The sequence below is a fragment of the Aspergillus bombycis genome, assembly GCF_001792695.1.
Source record: "Aspergillus bombycis strain NRRL26010 chromosome Unknown contig00062, whole genome shotgun sequence".
Lineage (NCBI taxonomy): Eukaryota > Fungi > Ascomycota > Eurotiomycetes > Eurotiales > Aspergillaceae > Aspergillus > Aspergillus bombycis.
The window spans coordinates 38,230-60,122 of record NW_019170064.1 but is presented as its reverse complement, the minus strand read 5'-3'; the positions used below and the strand labels follow the sequence as shown (position 1 = coordinate 60,122).

The window sequence follows — 21,893 nt, the reverse complement described above, 5'->3', positions numbered from 1 at the left end:
CCATGCCAGAAAGCCCCTGGGTAGATGATCCATGAAGGAGGATCAGGCAGCTCCGGTAATATGAAACTCCGCGGTGCTTATTTCTACAGGAACAGTCTTGCATGCAGTAGGTCTTCACGGCCAAGACGCTAGCATACTATCGAAGCACAGCGTCGTCTTTTAGCGCAATCCTTCATAGTGGTGCTTTGTCCTCTATACGCTTCCTCGATGCAGCTAGTTTGGGTTGTCTTGGCTATGACTAGTCTGCTTCAGTCTCCGGGGGAGAATCTAGCCCCCAATGGCAAGTATGAAAAGAGCCCAACTCAACGGCGAGCCCAAGGTTACCACCTAAGAAGGGAACATCAGTAGGGCCTATGGGGCGGGTATAGCAAGTGTTATAATGATCGGCGCTCAAGCCGCTGCAGAATTGTCCCAGGAAAGGGTTTGCAGGCCCACATGTACGGGCTGAGCTCGCTGATGAATGTCAATGGCGCAATGTGAAGATAATCAGGGCAAATCGCCACTGGCAGGGTTGCACCGTGCTCGCTCTGACAGTACCCACTCGCCAGATCTTCTATTCTACCCCCCCCCCCCCCCCCCCGGGTCAGATACCCGTGCGATATGGACCGAGACACATTCACGTTTGAATACTATCTCTGAATGGGCTCCAGACCAAGATGGAGCAATAATGTGTTGTGGAACCAACCCGGTTACCGGCGGGATACCTCCAGATTACGAGAGGATATTGTCCTGACCCCTGTGAAGGAAGCTAGCGTCCTGCAGTGTTATGATTAGAAACTGAGTATTGACGATCGGGCAAAGCACCACCCCTGCTATCCTTGTATGCGAGCTGAGGGCTAGCCCGTGGATGAGCATTTCTCACAATGTCGTGCTCCACGGAAACATGGAACAAGCAATGCATGTGGCAAAGTCGAGGATATAAGTAGCCAGAACATTGCCAGTCGATAGAGAAACAACGACGACTAGGACCGTCTGGGCCGCATATGAGTACATGATTGACAAGTTCAGTTCTCTTCTTACACCTAGTTGAATTCATCATGACTGCGCTCACGCCCATGCCATTCCTTACTGGGCCAGCCATAACGGCAAGCCGGGAGCACTTCCAGAGTCAGGAACCGGTTGGAGAACTGACTGCCGTCATAGCTTTATCCAAGGTCCAGCAGGCTTTGTGGCTGGACTATCTCCGTCGGCCTCATGCCTCACATTACCATCTGACGCTCTTTCTCAGTTTGGAAGAGCTCAATCCGACGCTAGACCAGATCTTGCAAGGTATTGACTGATCCACAACTCTTCGCCAAGGCGCTCAAGGATTGTTACTGACACAAACTAGTGATCCATGCTCTTGGCCAGCAGCATGAAATGCTTCGAACGACCTTCCACCTTGATCACAGGTCAAATGATATCAACCAGTCTTACATGGCCGTTCATAGTCCTAGCAGCTCTTTCCAGAAATTCGAGATTGTCCAGGACCCAGATTGTGTATCCTCCACCCTGCGTCAGAGCTTTGATCTGACTACGGAATTCCCAGTCAGATGGGTTATCCTGCAGAAAATGTCAACAGATAGTGGCGTTCTCCGAACACACTATGATCTTTACATTGTGGGCCATCACATAGCAGTGGATGGATCGAGCATGAGCTACCTGTCTCAATGCATCTTGCGGCAGCTTGATCCTAAACTCAATAATTCCATGGATACAGAGGCTGTCTCTAAATCACCAACTTACGGACAGTTTGTGCAGAAGCAAGTAAGACACCTCACATTTCCAGATCCCTTTGGGTGACTGACATTAGGGACGCAGGATGCATTTCTTCGAGGCCCATCTATGAAAGCTGCGGAGGAATTTTGGATGTCCCAATTAGTACATACTGTGCCGTTCGAATGGGCGGCACCGAAACCCAGCGACAGTAAGGATTATCGAGTTATGAACACTTGGGCCTCATTTACAAATGAGGAATTGAAGGCTTGGAGCAGCTTGTATAAAACCTCTTGGTTTCGCATTGCCTTCTCGATAGTAGGACTGATGACATCGGGGATGTCGAAGCCCACTCCACACCACGACCATACTCTTCTTGTCGCATTGGGTGGGAGGCCACAAGGCTACGAAGACTGTGTGTCTCATATGGCGAATACAGTACGCTTCCAGAATGTTGCAGGGATTGTAACCCGTCCAAACGGCTAACCCTACCACTAGATGCCAATTAGAACTCCTGTCGCGTCCCTTCTCCAGCGTCGAGCCACTTTTGTCGATGCGGTCAAAGAGATGGGACGCTCCATATCGACTGCCAAGAAGCATGAGATGTTTCCCTTCGTATCTCTCGTTGACACGGCCAGGGAGACTATGAGTGACAAGATGCTGGACTTCAAAGTGTCTGTCACTTTCTCCCCTAAACTGGCAAACGAGAACTGCACCATCTACCCGGTCGAAGGTGTTTGGGATCTGTTCTTCTGCTTCCTTGAAACCCAGAATGGAGTCGATTTAGGTGTACGTGGACTTGAATGTATTATGCAGATCGCGTACATGGACTGACGATGACTAGGTTATAAGCAACCCCGCCGTGTTTGACACCGTGGCGATCGAAACTATGCGGAAACAATTCATGGACACGGTCAAACTATCGCAAGAGAATCCGAAGTTCCAGGTTAACGAGCTGCCATATCTCCAAGCCCATACTGTCGCGAATATCATTTCAGGACCGACCATAGACGCTGTGGACGAGATCAGCTCATGCAGGGTGCATACGTGGATCGAGGCTCGATGCGCTGCCCAGCCAGATGCTATTGCACTTTCCTGTGCTGAACGTGGCCAGCAAATGACATATAGGGAGCTTGATAGGGCAACGAACCAGATTGCTCATTATCTATACAGCCATGGGATCACGGCGGGTGAAACCGTGGCGGTGCACATTGATCGTGGGTTTACTCTTCTACTATGGATTATCGGTATCCTCAAGGCAGGAGGCTGTTTTGTGGTGGTTGATAAAGCACTGCCCACCAGTCGCAGGCAGTCAATTCTGCGTACTTGCGAACCCGGTTATCTCGTCACGGACACCGCAATAGCTGACGAACTTTTCTCGCATGTTGACAAGCCCCCGTCAGTCATTGTATTGGACACCCTATTCGAGGGCGAGCTCACCAGCTACCCACGGACACATTGTAACGGGCAGGCTACAGTAGATACCGACTTGGCATACAGTGAGTATATGTCGCCGATTTCTTATTGTCAATTATCCCACTACTCGGGTTGCTAACTTCGGTCTCCCAGTGGTATTCACCTCTGGCTCTACCGGACAGCCCAAGGGCATCATGGTGGAGCACGCGAATGTGGCCCACTACGTCAGTGCAGCTCGCAGCTTGGTCCATATTGGCCCTGGCAGTAGGGTTCTCCAGTTCGCTTCATTCGCCTTTGATGCATCGATCCTTGAGTGGGCGGTCACTCTCTCCTATGGCGCTACCCTGTGCTTCGTGGAGCACCCCACTCTGCTGGTTGGTGATTATCTAGCCGACGTCCTGGAGATGAACCGTATCAACTTCTTCCATACCACCCCATCGGTGCTCGCAACTGTTCCGATCAGCAAACCGCTCCCCAATCTGAGGTTGATCTCCGTTGGCGGCGAGGCGTCGTCTACTGGATTGCTACGGGCATGGCGGCAGAAAGTGAGCCTCCTACATGCATATGGACCAACGGAAACCACGTAAGTTCCCTCATCCATCTCGGGTATATTGCCTTTATGGAAGCAACTGCTTATGGTACCATTGCAGGGTGATCGTCACCTCAGAGCCAATCGCCGAAGATCCTGAGAGTTTGGAGAGTCCGTCCCCTTCTGTAATCGGCAAGCCCTTCCCAAATACCGATGTCGTGATCTGCAGCGAAGGATCAGACGTGCCTATGCCGGTGGGGGAAACTGGCGAGATTTGCATCTTTGGGCCTCAGGTCTCTCGGGGGTATAAAGGCCAGGACGAGCTCACCGCCACAAAATTCCGCACAATTGAGCTGCATGGTCGAACCGGACGTCTGTATCGCAGTGGAGATCGAGGCTCGCTGACGGCGGACGGCAAAGTCTTGATCGGTGGTCGGATGAACAACCGAGAGATCAAGCTCCGCGGCTACCGCATGGATCTATATGAGATTGAAAAGAGTATCCTGGACCACAGCCCGGAAGTCATGATGGTGTCTGTGCAAGTCGTGGACGGCTCCCTGGTTGCCTTTGTCACTCCAGAAACCGTCGATTGCAGCATTATCCGCGGGAGGCTGATGGAAGATGTGCCCTCTTACTCCGTTCCCACTAACATCCATGCTGTTTCGGAGCTTCCGCTGAATACGAATGGCAAAGTCGATCATTCGGCGGTTGCCGAAAAGGTTCGCATTCCTACAGCTTCAGTATCCAAAGCTGGTTCTACGGACCCAACGCCGAAGGCACTGACCCCCAACGCAAAGGAAAGAAAGCCTGATGCCGATCAAGTAAGGGCTTCTTTGGCCTCTATCGTATCCCTAATGTGGGTCGATGTCTTAGGCCTATCTAAGCCCCCCGCGGAAGATGTCAATTTCTTTGATGCTGGTGGCCACAGTATCCTCCTCGTCCAACTGCACAAGCGAATTAATGAGCGGTTCCCTGCCGCTGGTATCCGCCTCCTGGACTGCTTTCAGCAAACAACTATCGACAAGCAGGCTGCTTTTCTGGCAGGGCTCGTCAACTTCGAACCCAGTCCCCCTTCGACGTCGTCCACCGACATGGCTCCTAGTGCAAGCGCATCCGGTACTTCGACTCCTACCTCTTCTATCGGCTCATTCAATCGACTAGATGAGAAGTTCGCGATTGTTGGCCTGGCTGGTCGTTTCCCTGGCGCGGACAATGTGGAGCAATACTGGGATCTTTTGATCGACCGTGGCGATGGAATCACTACCGCACCGAGTGCAGCAGCCCATGGCCACTTCGACATCGACGCAGATGAGATATTCGTTCCCCGCTATGGGACTATCAACGGCCTAGATGACTTCACCCCTGGTGACTGGGGCCTCTCAGAGGAGGAAGCAAAAACTTTGGACCCGCAGGTACATATCACCACCCTATTTTGGTTATCGATCTCTACTAAACTCTGTATAGAAGCGCATCTTCCTTAAAGTAGCTTCCGAAGCGCTAACAGATGCCGATGTCCAACTGTTCAAGAAAGACGAGAATAAAGTCGGAGTGTTCATTGGCGCGGCTGCCAATTCGTACATTCATGACCCGAACACACCCGCTCCCTGCTCTGCATTCAAGCGGCGGTATCGAACGCTACTTGACGAGAACATATCCACGTTCACTTCGTACAAGCTCAATCTCACCGGACCCAATGTGACGCTGAATACTGCCTGTGCCAGCTCTCTTGTTGCGTTGCATGTGGGCTTGAATGCACTCCGTGGTGGTGAGTGCGAGGCTGTCCTTATTGGTGGAACGTCGGTGGTGTACCCTCAAGAAGGAGGTTACATTACATCTCCTGGGCAAGTCTTCTCAGCCAGCGGCGAATGCCGTCCCTTTGATAGCCGTAGTGACGGGTCCGTTCCATCTGATGCCGTCGCTGCCGTGGTCGTGAAACCCCTACATGCGGCCGTTCGAGATGGAAACACAATTTACTCCGTCATTGAGGGGCATGCCATCGGTACGGACGGCGCTATCGATAAGGCTGGCTTCACCGTACCCTCCAGCACTGGCCAGGCTCGCACCATCGAGCATGCCATTCAGTCTAGCGGTATCTCGGCAGAGACAATCAAGTACGTCGAGATGCACGGATCGGGTACGAGCATGGGAGATGCGCTGGAGCTGGATGGTCTCCGCAAGGCATTCGACACCGTCAGTGTACCACATGGCTCCTGCATCTATGTGGGCTCAAACAAGGGCAACTGCGGCAACTCGGAGACTGCATCCGGCTTAATGAGCGTCATCAAGGCATCTCTGTCATTGGCCCGCGGGGTTGTTCCTCCTCTCCGCGAGCTCGGCGAGACTAATCCTGCGTGCGACTTCACTGGCCGATTCCGTCCATTGACAAGCACCTTGAAGCTAGATGCTGCCGATCGAATCGGAGTAACATCACTGGGCTATGGAGGTACCAATGCCCACGTTATTCTTGCCTCCCCGGCGCAGAACGAAGTAGCCACAATGAGTCGATGAGTTATGCTTATATTAAACTGGAGTGCTGGAAGGGTAGAGCTATAGATATTGTCAGGAACCTCCTTATGTTTTAACACAGACTCTGATAAACACAGACTCTGATATTCATTCAATGAATTATTTACTCTCTCATTCTCCCAGATTTGCCCGGGAGCCCTGTAATTGGTACACTAAGAGGGAACGTTAGCAGGTATATATTCCGGCCGTAGAAGGTCTTAAACACAAAGTCCCTGCCTTCGGAGGAATTGGTCTCTTAAACCCGAAGGCCACTTTCTCAGTCTCTACCCTCTGCTCCAGTAAATGATGGTAAATATCATTCTATCCTTTTGAGGGAGCTTCTCGGGGGCAATGCTATGGATGTCTCTCGGTTATCTCACATTAACTTGGACCTTGATCAGTACAAGGTAGTTTTTATAAACCCATAGAGCCAGGGAGCTGCCGGCCACGGATATCCATACACTCGGCCAATTGTCAGCTGGATTCCTCTGGTATCACTTCAAATCATCTGGCCCCTTCCTCATTCTGGGTCAGTGGTATTGAATCAAACGTGCCTAAACTGCTCTCGAGTCTCATGGCATGACTAAGCCTTTGATTGACTGTGGTATCATTCCGCCAGTCATTCATATATCAAGATTAGTATTTATAAATGAAATCGCCCTCGGCTCGTGCCGAAGCATCGGGAACTACCGACCTTGTCGGCCGGGCCGAAAGGAATGAAAGGGTTGAGTCGCTTGAGTCCGCACCCTCGTCTATGTTACCTACCTGCTGACACATATGCAAGTCAGTATTGTAGTCCTGTTAAAGGTGTTACAATACTGTTGACCCACTATGTTCATGTCAAATCTACCCTGGCAAGATATGGCTCAGGGGTGCACCGTACCACCTTCTTATTCAGGCTTACTGTCAGAGAACAGGCATGCTACGATCCTTCACGCCTCGATTCCTTCGACTAGCTCAGATAGGATATTGCTCAATTTGCCTGCAACTAGAGCGCAACGCAATTTCAGGGTGAGCAACGAGTGTACGGGTTGTCGCCGTTAAATAGAGGCTATGGCGCCTCATGTTGTGTTTCATATGGTGTTCGTCCTTTATTGTTCTTTATGCGCTACAACCACACTCCTTGAATCTTTTGTTCACGTCACTCCTTGAATCTTTGTGTTCACGTCACTACTTGAATCTTTGCGTTCACCTCACTCCTTCAGATTAATTATTCCAACACGTGTATTTATATCATGTTCCATCAACTTGCCCTGGTTGCTGCTTCGGCGTCGCTGGCCGTTGCTGCCAGCATCCCCATCGTCCCCCGGGCCACAAGTGCAGGCGTTACTCCTCACGAGCAGTACTCATCCTCAGTCGGCGTTGTCGGCTGCAAGATCAACACCAACCGGGTGGCCTACTGGCCGAGCGCAGTCGACTGCAACGACATCTGCGTCAAGGTCACCCACAAGGGCCGCTCCCTCCACATCCTCAAGATTGACACCTCTGGCGGCGCGTACGACATCTCCTACGACGCTTGGAACTACCTCGCCTTCGGTCAATCCGCGAAGGACGACCCGCACAGGGGAGGGGCCATTAATATGAAGTATGAGGTCGTTGACCCTAGCAAGTGCGCTGATCTCATGGACAACGGCAAGCTGCCCCTCACGGCAGCCAACAGCATGAACTTTCTCTCTTCGTGCCTTAGCCAGGCCGACAGCTTCGTCGCCCAAAACCACGTGCTCTACAACATCGCCGACCCTGTCTGCCACTACGGCGTCGACGAGGTGTGCACCCTCGACCTCTCCGTCAGCAACCAGCCCTCGTGTCCCAGCGGTCTCGGCAGCACCGCGCCGCTGGATGAGCCGGTGTATAACATCGAGTACGGAACTGGCAAGGAGGTTGTCGCTTAAGAGCATTCTCCCATGTCTTGCGGAAAGCTGTCTATCCCTCTCTCCGTGTACATACTTCAATATACTAGAATACTCAAGATTGTCAACAGTATCACAGATCCAAATGCCCGAGAGGCTGCCAGTTGATACTTTCCCCAATCAAAGACTGTTAGAGGTTGGATTCTTCCTAGTCAGGTAAATTCGTAACCAGGCCATCGAGTCACAAAGTATCATCGGTCAGAGCCTGGGTATCTCAGTGCCACTCTGGCTGAGGGAAGGTGAGTTGGTCTAAAGGACGGTGCGAAGCTCGCCAGTATAGTATCCCTGGTCTTGGGCGGCCGACGTAGCAGAATCAAAAGGTATGCCGTATCGAACCCCCATTCTATCACGGTTCTATGCCAGATATTCCCTACCTGCCTCAGCACCGACAATTTATGTGCAGAACTTTGAGGAATGACCCATCGTTTCCCGCGAGTAGTACGCAAACGGTCCGAAAGGCGATGTTGGGACAATACTGCACTACCATGCTTTGAGTCGCTCATGAACCCCTCCGCGGCGGGGACGAGAGCCTGTCTGTATGGTGGTGTATCATACTTGACTTTTGCGAGCGTAACCGGTGAATGATATACAGGCAAAAGATTGATACGTACCATAACAAGCAGGGCCACTCTGGGGGTCTGATATAAGAGCTGGGTCAAATCCGAATTTAGGTCCTCTGGCGATCCTGTCCTGTGCGGTCAAGTGTTGCAGTGAGGGGAAGAAGGGCCTAGCGCCCGCAGTAGGACGGAGTATCGGACTAGGTCTACGCCTCCAACACCCACCTTTACCACGAACCTCATAAGATACAAATCAGCCTACAAAATGCCCCAGGACGCAAAGACTGATATTGAGGAAGGCACGCAGGTGTATCGCCTGGGAGGGTTTCACCCCGTGTACATCGGCGATGTGTTCAAACACCGGTACAAAGTCCTGAACAAGATCGGATACGGTGTGTATTCAACAGTCTGGCTGGTGCGAGATCTAGAACCCGTAGAGTGAGTAGATAAAAAAGAAGGCCCGAAGCAAAGGAACAGAGCTAAGACAGATACACAGATCCGGCCCGGAGAATGAGTTCCGAGCTCTCAAAGTGCTCAGTGCTGCATGCTATGATGGCACGGAAGCCCCCATCTTTGAGCGAGAGATCTTGACCCATCTCCGCCTCGGAGACCACCACCAGCTAGGGTACCGTCATGTCTGTCATCTCCTTGATGACTTTGAGCATCGTGGACCTAATGGAATTCACGTCTGCCTTGTCTTTGAGCTAATGGGCGAGACGTTGCGGAGCTTCGGCGCCTGGTTCGCTGAAAGCAGACTGCCGAACTCGGTGATGCGGAGGTTCACCATCCAGCTCTTGCTGGTTCTCGATTTTGCCCACGAACATAATGTCATTCATACCGGTATGAGGATGGTCTCCATGCGGTCTTGCTAAGTCATGTGCCACTATGCTAATATCCTTCCAATTCTCCATCAGATATCAAACCGGATAACATTTTCGTCAAGTTCAGGGACCCTTCCTTGATCGAATCCGGTTACCTGGCCGATGTTGCGATTCCCCAGCAGGATCGGTCCGAGGAAGAGTACTCTGTCGTGCCCTCAACATCGTTACGCCACTACTACTTTAACGAGGCCAACAGCAGGCACCCTACTGAGTTCGGCATTGCATTGGGAGACTGGGGCGTCTCCAGCTGGGCGGACCGACATCTCTGCGATATGATTCAACCCGTGGCCCTCCGATCACCCGAAGTCCTTATCAAAGCGCCGTGGGATGTTAGCACCGATTTCTGGAACCTGGGGGCTGTCGTGCTCGAGATCTTCCAGGCGGTTCGCATGTTCAGCGGGTCGGTCCCCCCGGACGGTCATTATGAGCTCAAGGAGCACCTGGCGGAGATTGTGGACCTGTTTGGGCCCTTTCCCAATGAGCTTTTGGAGAGAGGCAATACGAGCCTGGTCCAAACCCTCTTTGATGATGATGGCCGGATCAAAGACGCGCCGCCAATGGATCGGTCAGGCCTGGCGTCGGAAGCCTTTATGCCAGGCCTCGACCAAGAGGTCAGGGACGAGTTTGCCTCCTTTCTGCATGCGATGATGAAGATAAATCCCACTGATCGGGTTTCGGCAGAGGACCTCTTACGACATCCCTGGTTAGATGCACTTTAGAGAAGCTCGGCTGGATATGAGTTGGCCTGGGAGGACGAAGAGAAGATTCTATTTCTTAGCCCCAATATTAATACCACTGATAACCTCGCACAATTACGTGTTTGCAGCATCACGAAACAACTGTAGCCGTGCTATTCTCAAGGCTCTCTGCGGTGAAGTCTAAGCCTCATAGCTTTGAAAGTCACACGGGAGCCGTTTCCTGCGGTAGGGCCGGAAAAAGCATCAACTTTGTCGCATCCATTTAGAGCCGCACGCACTGGGTGCAGCTGTAATGATACTTAGAGTGAGACCGACACGACGGCATTAGTTTCCCGCGGCAGTCGTGTGTGACCGTTAGGTGCAATCTAGGGGATAGGCATATTAACTCACACCAGGGATCGTGTAGTCCATATATTTCCCTCCGTCGTGCTACAAGTACGATCTCATGCCTGCTAGTGCGAGGTTGCCTCACGACATCCAGTGTACTCCACGATTCGTGACAGGGGCTGGTATTATCCAGATGGACGCGAGTATTCAGGATAACCGCATCCAGTGATGTCTTCTTTTCGACAGTAAGAGCAATAAACTCCTGCTTCCTGTTGAAAATCGGTGTCACGGCAGCGACCTAGTCTCTGCCCAGTATGATTGACAAGCGTCCATCATAAGAGGCAGAGGATTTAGATGTTGTCTATAGACCACTGGCAGTCAGCTATGGCAGATTCCAAGGATCAAGTATGTACACAATAAAAGCACCCCGTTCCTGCAGTGGTATATCTCATCAAGAAATGATACCAGAGCCAAGTTGCTGATACCGAACGATGTCTATCCGTGCTCTCGTCAACCTCATCTCCCATCGCCCTTGGATATGCATGAACCTGACCGAGTGGTTCCTGGCACCTCGCAATCCCAGCTGAAACTGAGTTGACACAATCGTCCGACCCGGATTTGACGACAGAGAACTGTCCTTCTCGGATGCAGTTTTCACTGTATATCATATGCGGATGACTCAAGAGATTTATTTCCAAGGCCACACTTTGTAGAAGCCTACAGCTCATGGATCCTGTTCATGACGCTTTCCGAATATATCAGGCGTCGCCCAAGTGGTTTGATTCGGCCGATCAGTTTCGTTGGTGAATGGGCTCTACCCACCCCCACCTAAGCATTGCAAGTGTGCACCTACAGCGCCAATTCAGTCCCAGATTCTAGCGAAGACAAGAATAATTGGATGGGACGAGCCCATTCGTGATCATATACAAACAGCGCCAGCAACCCTGAGAGCGGCTGAGGATTGGGCAGCACTCGCAGTAGGCAGTGTTCTAACTGGACGGTTCGTATCACGGTCCTCCCCATCCCCTACCCCAATTTGAAGGCGTAATGCCCGTGGGGCTGGTACGGAATTTGTTTCGGGTTGCTTAAATGAGGATCAGAATAGAAGTGCTGATCATTTGTCCAATACCAGTTAGATGAATCTCTGCTTGGTAGATAATGCCATCGTGCATATATATTCCCAATGGTAGGTTGTTCACCATCCAATACAGTGTGGGCTGAACTGCTATGTCAGAAGAAGGCCTTGAATGCTTACCAAGGACACACCTGACACCTTTGTGGAGTGCTCAGTGTGTTGTTGGCACCGCAGGCCCAAGGCAGCTAAGATAGTATACCGCAAGCCAATGCGGCCAGTACGCATTTATTCATTTTCCTATAGATTTTGTACTTGACAACTCCAAAGCGTTTCTGGGTTATGGCAAGGCCTAGAAAGGTGCTATCCATTCTTCTAAATTCAGTATAATGCCGGTGAGGGCGCTAAGGTCGCCTACTCGGAACGAAATAAAGAAGTTAGCGGTATACCTAGACGGCGATTGTATTTTCATTTCATCGGAAGCCCCTGGCTTTAGGGGCCACTCATAAATATTAAGCCTTTCCTGACCCCTCTCGCGAGATAGGCAGTCTTGGTAGTTTTAGCCCTTCCAGCCGATAAGCCAAACAAGGCCTCCCTGTCCTCGCTATGCTCTTTTGGCGAGAGATGAAGCAAGGTGGTTACACGCTGAAATTGCTCTCGTATCCACTCCTGGTGCCCAGGCCTGAGAAAGCTTGCAAGCAACTGGCCATTGTCTTCCGAGAATAGGGTCAACAAGTGGCTCAGTGGACTCATTACGTGCCATGGACCTTGGGCGATGGCAGAGCCCCTGTGGTCGTCTCTAGATCTTCCTGCACTGTGGTCCTTCGTATTCACGCTGTTTTTATCCCCCGGTGGTTGTGAATGATAGCTTGGGATCAAAATCTCCGAGTCGGTAAAGTCGGTGATGGTTGACTGTTTGGTTCGGTTGCCAAGGAAAAAGGGGACGCTGAAGCACACAGAGTCCACCAGCGCTTGGAGAGTCTCTTGGCACTCGAATATATCCACATCTATACCTGAGGCTTGATCTTCTGTAAGCTCAACTTGAAACAGCTCTATGATCGTCTGGAGGCAGTGGACAGTGATCTTGACGAGTAACAGGCGTTGAAAACGCCATACGTTCCAAATATTGGCAATCTGGCAAGAAGGATAGACCTCGCAGATAGATCGATAGGTGGGAATAGATTCGTCGATATCTTGACCACTTATGAGTTTTCGCGGCCGCCAGTTGTCCGGCACGTTTTGCGCCCAATCCAGAAGCTGTTTGTCGATGCGCTTCGCCTCTGCTCTCCAATCCTCTACAACCTGCCGTGACAAAAACTTGGCACCAGCTTGATTGACTAGGCGTATATAATCGGCCTGAAACGCGGCGACAGATACCCCAATAACATCAAGTACTGAGCTTGGGTTATCGGGCGCAGCCATCAAGTGTTTGCCTTCAATCCACGAATATGCGATGTTCTGCAGTGGCCTTTTCTGGCGCATCGCCGATGCAACCTCGGTATGAAGCATGAACCTCCGAATGTATGCGCCGTTCGTCCCATTAATACAGGCAGACTCCGTAAATTGGAGCAAAGACACTGCGCCGTTGTGGTGTACACGTGAGGGAGAGCGAAGGTCGTATACAGCGGCAACACTCTCGTAATGCTGCAGCACCAGCGCCGCCAGCACGGTTGCCGGATTACTCCGTTGTACGGGGTCGTTTACGGCATTGCGCATACACGCGATGGCCTTGGTGTAAGACTTCCGTGACAATTGGAAGCCTGTGACGCTATGCATCCACAGGGAGAGTATCCCTGAAGCCACCGCGGATATGGCAAGCGAGAGCGGCGACCCCTGCCGCTCGGAGCGGTAGACAGGAATCAGAATCTCGAAGAGCCCCCGCGCAGATTCCAGATTGCGGCCCATCTCGACGTAATGTTTAAGGAAGAAGGGCACGGAGGTGTCGGGCTCGGCCAGCGGACGTGGGCTAGGCAAACACGCCTGGCTCTGAACAACTGAATTGAAGAACTTGTGGGTCTGGTCTCTGAACTTTAGGTTGCGATACTTCGTTTCGTAGCCTTCGCAGTGGAGTCCGAGGCGCTGACAATGCCAGCATTCGGGCTTCGCCTCGTCGCATTTGACACGTCGCTGCTTGCACGTAACACAGCCTTTTGAACGTCCCCGGTTAACCATGATGACGTCTACGATGCCAGAAAGGAGGTTAGCTTTTGCGACGAATTGAAATAAGCGTCACTCTAGTATTTAAGGTTGTTTCTTCAAAGGGCATCAACCAGAGTGTGGCATAGCCAGTCTTCGCCACTATTCTGGTAATCCGTGTGGTAAAATTAGTACATGGCACAATTACGCGGTAAGGCCGGTAATACTCGGACCAATGAACAGGCTCCGTCGCAAAGCATATACCCAATTTGGTTTAGTTCAGACACATCTTGCGAGTAGGGCTCAAGTATAAGTAGAGGTGAAATATCTGTTGTGAAAGTAGGGAATCAATTAACGATATCGATTGAGAATTGTCTGTAAGGACCTTGAAAGCGAGCCTCATCTCTTCTTGTGCACCATGAAGGTCTCTTCTTCTATCTACACAAGTACGCTATTGGCCGCATTGGCGCATAGTCGCCTTGCCGATGCTGCTGCTGTGGGCAACACCAGCGACGATCAGCCCATACTGATGCTGAGCTCGGATCCGACATTTCACTTTGATCTGCTGGTCCCCCTCGCGCAGGCCACTGCTGGAGGTGCGGATATCAATCCTATTCTTGGCGCCGCCAAAGACATTAAAGCGGGAGACATGGACTCTTTCACCCAGGTGTTCCTTGCGCTTGCCAACAAGACCAAGGCCGACGCTGAAAACCCGGACAACGCGTATGACCCCGTCAATGTCCGAGACACCTGGTTCTCAGCGTCCCAATACTTCCGTCGTGCCTCATTCTTCCTCACTGGCAACTGGAGCGACCCGCTTATTGATAGCCTATGGGTGGAGCAGATGGCAGCCTTTGACAAGGGCTTGGCCGCCTTGCCTATTCCTGGTGAACGTGTCCGCATTCCGGCTCCCCAGGGAAACTTCACAGTTGAGGCCATTTGGTACGCCGCCTCCGAGAGCAAAGACGCTAACCTGCCAACATTGATTGTCGGCAACGGCCTCGACGGTTCGCAAGAAGATTCTTACCACAGCTACGTCGTGGCCGCCCTTGCTCGAGGGTGGAATGCCATTACCTACGAAGGTCCGGGGCAGAATACTGTGCGCCGAGAACAGGGCCTAGGTTTCAGGCCAGACTGGGAGGTTGTCGTCACTCCTGTGGTGGACTACCTTCTTTCTGAAAAGTCGCAGGCCGTGGACAAAGACCGGATTGCAATTCTTGGAAACTCGATGGGTGGCTACGGGGCTACCCGTGCAGTCGCTTTCGAATCCCGGCTCGCCGCAGCGGTCCTCATCGACGCGGTCTGGGACCTCTATGAAGGGTATGCGCTACAGATACCAGATGGTCTCCGAGAAGTTTATGAGGCGGGTAACACGACGCAATTCGACCACGAAATGCTCTCGCGGCGAGAATCCGGGAAGCTCTCCACCGGTGCAGCCTGGGGCTTGGACTACGGCATGTGGACGTTCAACACGCACTCGCCCTCTGACTTTTTTACCCAAGTCAAGCAATTTGCAGTGAGGGATTTCATTGACAAGATTAGCGTTCCCGTGTTTGTGGGAGACGCCGAGTACGAAAACAATTACCCCGGTCAGCCGAAGAAGGTGAAGGAGGCTCTAGGCGATAAGGGTACTCTACATCATTACCACGGGGTCGCTGGCTATCACTGCCAGACTGGTGCTTCACAAGAAGTGGCGAGAACCGTGTTTGCATGGCTGAACAAGACTCTGGGATAATGTATGAGTTTGCGTGGAGACGCTTCCCTTCTCAGCAGCAAAGTTCTCATGGAGTAATTAAGCGAAAAGTCAAAGCCAACGACATGCGTGATCAATAGACGACAGCATACGGCAAGGATTAGTTAGGTGCGCAGGCATAGTGGCCCGGCGGGGTTAGTTAAATTAAGTAACGGGTAGTTGCAAGTCAGTTATTAGAGATCGTAATTAATTATACAATATTGTTTAAAATTATTAAACAGATATTGATACCATATAGGTATTGTAAGTTGTGACTAGGTGTTATAAACCTGGCGCCCGCTCCCCTCGCCCTCGATTATGGTCCCTGAATACGATAGATTGATCGCCGATACTGCAACAAACCATTGAATCCGGAGTCAACATCATAGCTGGGAGGACAGCAGCAAGAGTGTCGATTGTACAAGAGCACAGGACCTCTCTGATAGCCGGTACTGCTCCGAAGCAAAACGGTTGCGCAAAAGACGCAAATCTGCGGCCCTATCGAGAAAAGCAATAGAAAGTAACCCGACGTTCAGCAACCGCGCTATCATGGGATATGCGAACACTTTCCAAAATCTATCCGATAGTGACAAAAACACCGTGAACGAAGCACAGGTAGGCCTTGCGCGGGTCGGGTTCTAATGTTGAACCCAAAACCCCCAACCCTGTAAACCCGCGGGTTGGTATACCCAAGTAAGCTGCGGCAGGATCCAACAGATCATATGATATCTAACTATCATAATTGCACCGCTAAGACCTGAATGTCCAGCTGAATCTGTTGGATATCGGTATGTCGAACATTACAAATATGCCACGAATCATGACCTACAGGAGGCCGCCTAGGTTATATATTTTTTGCGATAGTTTTGTTGTATTAAGTGTGTAATAACTGATCTCCAGGAAATTATTCTGAAAACAAAGTCCTTCTTAAAATTAATTTTAAACAAAATACGGTTTCTTTTACTTCTGTAGAAAACGATTCTCGCTACTACTATAGTTTATCAATCTCAAATCCATTTGGCTGCCTTGGCTTCTTCCGAATTCTGTCTAACCGCGCCTGTATACTCTATTTTAAGAAGTTGAAGGCTATTATCTCTATCATCTTAAAACTCCGAGATCTTATTGTAAGCCTACTTATGTAGTGCTTGTTTTCTCTATATTCTAATCCACATAAGACTTAACTCTTTCTCAGAATAATCATCATCTAAAGTATTTAGATTACCAGACATATCATTGCCTTCGCAGCCCTTTTCTTGATTATTGCTAATCGGCTCAATTCTTTTGGGCAGATAGCACAGAACTTCTATATCTAATCAAGTATAACAGCCTCTCTACTAGACAGATACTAGTTAATTATCTCTAGCCAGCTTTTGTTCAAGCTTAAATCTTAATAGGAATACATAGAGTAATAGATCTTTGATTTTGTCTAGTTAAGTTGCCCCTGGCAATAGTGGCAGATGCTACAGGCACAATTGAAAAGCCATTTAACTCTATATTAACTGCCCTTAATTGTAAATATCAATAGGAAGCATTGGTTTAAGTGCGTATATCGATTGTGTGTGTGCTTATGTAAATGTCACAACTTCCGAATCTCTCTAACTATATACTTCATGTGTTGCTGGTCTGTGTGTTTCGACCTGTCTTCTGCTGTTCTCAGAGGGCCTCGAACAATGATTCCGATATTTTTTGACCCCCTGTTGTCTACGGATGATGGAGTAGGGAAGGCATGGTTAGCCATCATATATGATACATGCTTACTCCTTGGTCGGAAACTTGGGAGAAACCTCCCATCTCTTTCCGGTGTGGCCTATTCCCCAGAAAGAGTCTGCGGTATGACCGTTGGCAGTATTAGCAGCGCTGAATTAAGGCTGCAGACATTTGCGTTTGCTCTATTTAATGCCTAAGAAATAAACAGAGGTTCAGGCTCTTTCTGAAGCACGCCTTCGCACACCGCATATTTTCATTCTGGAGCGGACTGACCACTGACAACACTTATTCCACCATGACGGAAGTGCCAGTTGACAACGAGATAAGCGGTGTTTACGTAGTGCCTAGCTACGATATTAATGAGAGATTTGTTTGAAAAGCTATTGAAGATGCCTCACCCAACGCCCTTCGCCTAGCGCTGTTGCAGGTGACGGGCAATAAGGAGCTGGAAACAATGCCTGTGTCCAAGGACGAATCGGATACAGCTGGTTCTATAACTATATCCTATCACACAACAACGAGAGGATGGTCAAGGAGAAGGCTCTTTAATATCTACTGAAAGGCGCTCGTAATACGCTTTCGTTCCTCCCGAGGAAGAAGTCTATCGTAATTTCAACGATGAGACTCTGATCAATAGCCCGGGAAACCTCTCTGATTATGACGATGGATGCGAGGAATTAGCTCTTGAGGACTATTTGCGGGACGTAATGTGGAGAAAGTAGCCCTAGGTGGTTGGACTGGAGGACTGGAAGATTCTCGTTGTTGGCGGTGGAATCAGTGGTATTGCGGCCGGCATCTTGCTGAAACGATCGGGCATCCCGTTAGAGATCATTGAATATGAGGCCACTTTGGAGGCACTTGGCTCCTCAGCACCTACCCAGCCTGTGTTAACACCCTTAGCTTCCTATTGTACAAATACGCCAAGAACCATAAGGGGTCCGAATACTTTTTTCGCTAGGTAAAACCTAGAAATATCTCAATTTCATCGGCAACAAACAGGTAATCCTTGAGAGCTTTTATTTCAACTGTGAAATTTCAGGTGTGAGCTAGAACGAGTCAACTTTTAAATGTTGTATAAAGGCCAAGCACTGAGGGGGAAGAGAGGGGCTACTGGAACCTAATGCAGTTATCAGTGCGAGAGGCTTTTTTTAGTCCCGCCCCATTTTTCATATATCTTAGGATCAAGACTTTTAAGAAGCCGGTCTTTCATACGGCCCATTAGGACCATACCGTTGACTATCAAGGCAAGAAAGTTGCTGTCATTGGGGTTCTGCTTTGGAGCATTGTTTCGCAGCATGCACATCGCTAAACTTCAATACTACGATAAGGAACAACAGGTCCGGGGAGGTTCTATCAACTGCCGTAACGATGGTCTTTGTCATGCTCTCACAGAGTTTATACAAGGGAAATTCCCCAATCAACCCGATCTCTTGGAGAAGGTGACGCCAAGGCAAGCTTTCTCTGGTCCGCAGATTCATTGTGGAAAATGGGCTTTTGAAGGGATCCAACGTCCCAATGTTCACCGACCATATCGGCCGTATTATTAAGAGGGACCTAAGGGTGATATGGCAGCCAGTTAATACAACCAATGCTGGTATAGCCGTTCGTCTTGACGCTGCGGGTGGTAGAGTGGATGCTATGAGGCAACCCCTCAATAGCAAAGGAGATATGGAGGCTAAAGAACGTATTGGATAGAAATTGCTCTACCTTGTATTTGACTATACAAACATTTGTGCACCTATACTCGATCGATCAACACTATTTCATGTGGCCCTCGACGGTGGTTGTCTCGACATTACCCTATTGCTTTTCAAGAAGACAGCAGATATAGGTTCTCTGAATATTCATAGAAATATACCACTAGATGTAGCTTCCTACTGTGGACGCGTCGGGTTGGTGAAGCTCTTGCTTGCGAAAGAGGTAGATATATCCTATAACTAATGAAGCCGGTGATCTAAAACTGAACTGCTACATTTTATGTTTTAATTTAAATATTTAGAACATATACATAAATATGGTATTCAGCTCCTTTTACAAGATGACGAAAGTTAAGATCAAGGCTCAATGTATCAATTATCTGGCGCCATTTCTTATTGCTACAGCAAGAAATTATACCAAAGAGGTTCAACTTTTGCTAGTGCACGGAGCCTCGCCAAATATAAGGGACCGTTCCAGATCCACACCACTGACAACCGCTGTTAGCGATAGCTACGAGCCATTGGTACAATATTTACAGGTTATTGATAGAATTTACGGTAAACTGGAGCAAGCCCTGTGCTACAGTGTATTCTCGTGGGCTAAAAAGGGCGGAAATTGTGGTATCCACGATGGTTTCCCAACTGCGTGACGCCTCCCATTAGCGTCGATGAACTGGACGACGTCGGGAGGTTGCAACCCCCTCCGCGGCCGCACTGCGTTGCGAGCTATTTGGAACTGCTATCTGGACCGTGGAGCACTTGTGGTCGGGCTGATGGCAATAATTGAGCACAAAAACGAACCCAACCAGTAAAAGTCTGTTCTGCATGAAAATCCTTTCCACGCGGATGTCTGCTATATAAACAGTCCCAAGCTCTGCAAGACCATCACTTCCACATGAAGCCATGTGTTTAATACCTGTATCCCCAGGCCCAATATTGGAATTATCGGTACACACCAGTAGATATGGATCCTATCAGGGCCAAGCCTGCCAGAAGGCATTCACCGGGTCTCCAGGGGCACTATTTGCTCAAAGTTCAAGCCACACGCCATTAAACACGATGCGACTAGCCAAAATAGGAATCAGTGACATAGCATCAGCGACGGTTTGTTCGATCGTTGATCCCTACTCGGATCGGGGGAGGGTCTCGGCATCGATCGAGCTGCAAGGGGCCAGTCTGCAACATTGACAATATGACAGCTCCTCATCCTGCGACCAACTGGACCCGGTTGTCTCAAAAGGTTATCATCCACGTCTACCGTCATCGGAAACATAGGAGATCGGCAACCTTCTTTCGGATTATGCATTCATTCAGGGGGCCGAAATGAGCAGGCCCGACATTTCTTTGGCCATCAGCCAATGATGGGTCTTATGTGAGCATAATGGCATACAAAGTAATGATTTGCTTACACGCGAAGCACCAATCTACTTAAGAGTGAAGATACCATGGAAATGTAGCATAGCTCTGTTCAAAGTTAGTGGCGATCCACACCCATCGTTTGATTGAAAATCCACACCGAATCCCCGTATTATTGAATGACGGTAATATGGAAGGTCAGAAATCAAATGTGCGACACGCCCATGACAACCTTCGCCATGTGGTTATTACAGCAACATGCTTTGCCCTCATCTTGTCGACTACATCAGTGGTACTACGACTTGTCTGTCGCCGAATGATGAAGACTAAATTCTTCCTAGATGACTATTTCATGATTGTGGCGCTGGTGAGTACTATCTATCATGGAATCTTGGCCGAGGATATGCATAATAATTACATTGACGACAGATATTTGAGTACGGGATCACTATGGCCGGCGTCGTTCGTAGGTTTAGAAACCCAGGCTGCCGTCAATGACTCCTTCTCACGTACGTCGGACTGCGTAGTCCTTTACAATGGCCTCGGAACTCATATACCCCTCGTCCCATCCGACAATTTGACTGTCTACATGAAAGTACGCGATATCTTCCTCCATCTTCCCTGGTAGAGCTGTCCAGAGCTAACGAAGACTAGATGTTGTCCAGTGGCACTTTCCTGTACACTGGATGCATCACTTTCGTCAAACTGTCTATCCTCAACTTCTACAAGCGACTATTCCCTGTGAAGCCTATGGTGATCTCAGTGAATGCTGTAGCATCCCTGGTGATCGTATGGTGTGTGGCAGTGTACATTGTTGGTGCCATGACCTGTATCCCCTTCCGCAAGCTCTGGGATCCAACGGTCCCGGGCCGATGCATTAATCTTCCTCAATTCTATTACGGACTCCAAATTCCCAATATTCTCACCGACGCCATTATCCTCGTGATGCCCATAAGATTGGTATGGAACCTACAGATTCCAAAGACGCAGAAGATCCTTTTGTCCGGAATTTTCCTCCTCGGGTTCTTGTGAGCTAGCCTTCTGATCTGAGTACATCCACTTGGTCTATTGACGAATCGGCTGTTGCCAGAACCCTAATCTTTGACATCGTCCGCTTGGTGGCGCTTGTTGCACTTTCGGAATCAGGCAATGATATAACATGTGCGGCTCTCCTTCTCATCAACACCTGCACTCGCTAATGTAAAATTCGATCTAGACAATCAAGTACCCTCCAGTGTCTGGACCTGCATCGAGCCGGCAGTGGGCATCACTGCAGCATGTCTCCCAAGTATGCGACCGGTCTTTAATCGTCTCCCTGTGATCCCTTGGGACAGACTAGTATTGTGTTCCCGCAGCTCCTCTAGGGCATGTCGCCACCAAAAGCTGGATATCCAGTGCAGGACTGTGTTCGGTGTCACAAGTGAGAGTCTAGACGGCCAAATTAGCGAACAACCAAAGCGCGATTCCATTTGAGACACAATTTACCAAGTTGGAACGTGGTTGGTTATGATTTATACATACAGTGTTCATAAAGCCCCTCCGGCTCGAACCTTATTGCTTTTTGCTTAAGTTATGCCACTCTACTAGAAACTCGTTAGATCAGCGGATATGGCTGGTAAGTAGTATCCTCTATTGAAGTTAATGAGTCCAAATGTCCAGTATCCATATATTGTCC

At 49.8% G+C, this 21,893-nt stretch overlaps 6 protein-coding genes across 6 annotated transcripts; 5 read left to right on the top strand and 1 right to left on the bottom strand.

Annotated features, from left to right (window-relative positions):
• Window positions 1-1,037: 1,037 nt before the first annotated feature.
• Window positions 1,038-6,148, top strand: ABOM_007994 (uncharacterized protein; the record flags this gene model as incomplete). The annotated part of the gene is made up of 8 exons (XM_022535123.1): window positions 1,038-1,269; window positions 1,331-1,746; window positions 1,801-2,133; window positions 2,194-2,484; window positions 2,540-3,194; window positions 3,265-3,694; window positions 3,762-5,052; window positions 5,105-6,148. 8 exons carry the CDS (start codon window positions 1,038-1,040, stop codon window positions 6,146-6,148), a joined length of 4,692 nt encoding a protein of 1,563 aa, XP_022387672.1.
• Window positions 6,149-7,380: 1,232 nt separating this feature from the next.
• ABOM_007993 (uncharacterized protein) lies at window positions 7,381-8,037 on the top strand (the record flags this gene model as incomplete). Its single annotated transcript, XM_022535122.1, has 1 exon — window positions 7,381-8,037. One exon carries the CDS (start codon window positions 7,381-7,383, stop codon window positions 8,035-8,037), a length of 657 nt encoding a protein of 218 aa, XP_022387671.1.
• An 840-nt stretch (window positions 8,038-8,877) lies between these two features.
• Window positions 8,878-10,212, top strand: ABOM_007992 (CMGC protein kinase; the record flags this gene model as incomplete). The annotated part of the gene is made up of 3 exons (XM_022535121.1): window positions 8,878-9,050; window positions 9,109-9,452; window positions 9,527-10,212. The coding sequence occupies 3 exons, from the start codon at window positions 8,878-8,880 to the stop codon at window positions 10,210-10,212; spliced, it is 1,203 nt and encodes a 400-aa protein (XP_022387670.1).
• A 1,870-nt stretch (window positions 10,213-12,082) lies between these two features.
• ABOM_007991 (Zn(II)2Cys6 transcription factor domain-containing protein) lies at window positions 12,083-13,762 on the bottom strand (the record flags this gene model as incomplete). The annotated part of the gene is made up of 1 exon (XM_022535120.1): window positions 12,083-13,762. The coding sequence occupies one exon, from the start codon at window positions 13,760-13,762 to the stop codon at window positions 12,083-12,085; it is 1,680 nt and encodes a 559-aa protein (XP_022387669.1).
• Window positions 13,763-14,144: 382 nt separating this feature from the next.
• On the top strand, window positions 14,145-15,461 carry ABOM_007990 (alpha/beta hydrolase family protein; the record flags this gene model as incomplete). Its single annotated transcript, XM_022535119.1, has 1 exon — window positions 14,145-15,461. The coding sequence occupies one exon, from the start codon at window positions 14,145-14,147 to the stop codon at window positions 15,459-15,461; it is 1,317 nt and encodes a 438-aa protein (XP_022387668.1).
• A 4,947-nt stretch (window positions 15,462-20,408) lies between these two features.
• ABOM_007989 (uncharacterized protein) lies at window positions 20,409-21,417 on the top strand (the record flags this gene model as incomplete). The annotated part of the gene is made up of 5 exons (XM_022535118.1): window positions 20,409-20,585; window positions 20,648-20,684; window positions 20,746-20,813; window positions 20,873-21,246; window positions 21,309-21,417. 5 exons carry the CDS (start codon window positions 20,409-20,411, stop codon window positions 21,415-21,417), a joined length of 765 nt encoding a protein of 254 aa, XP_022387688.1.
• Between the last annotated feature and the right edge of the window lie 476 nt (window positions 21,418-21,893).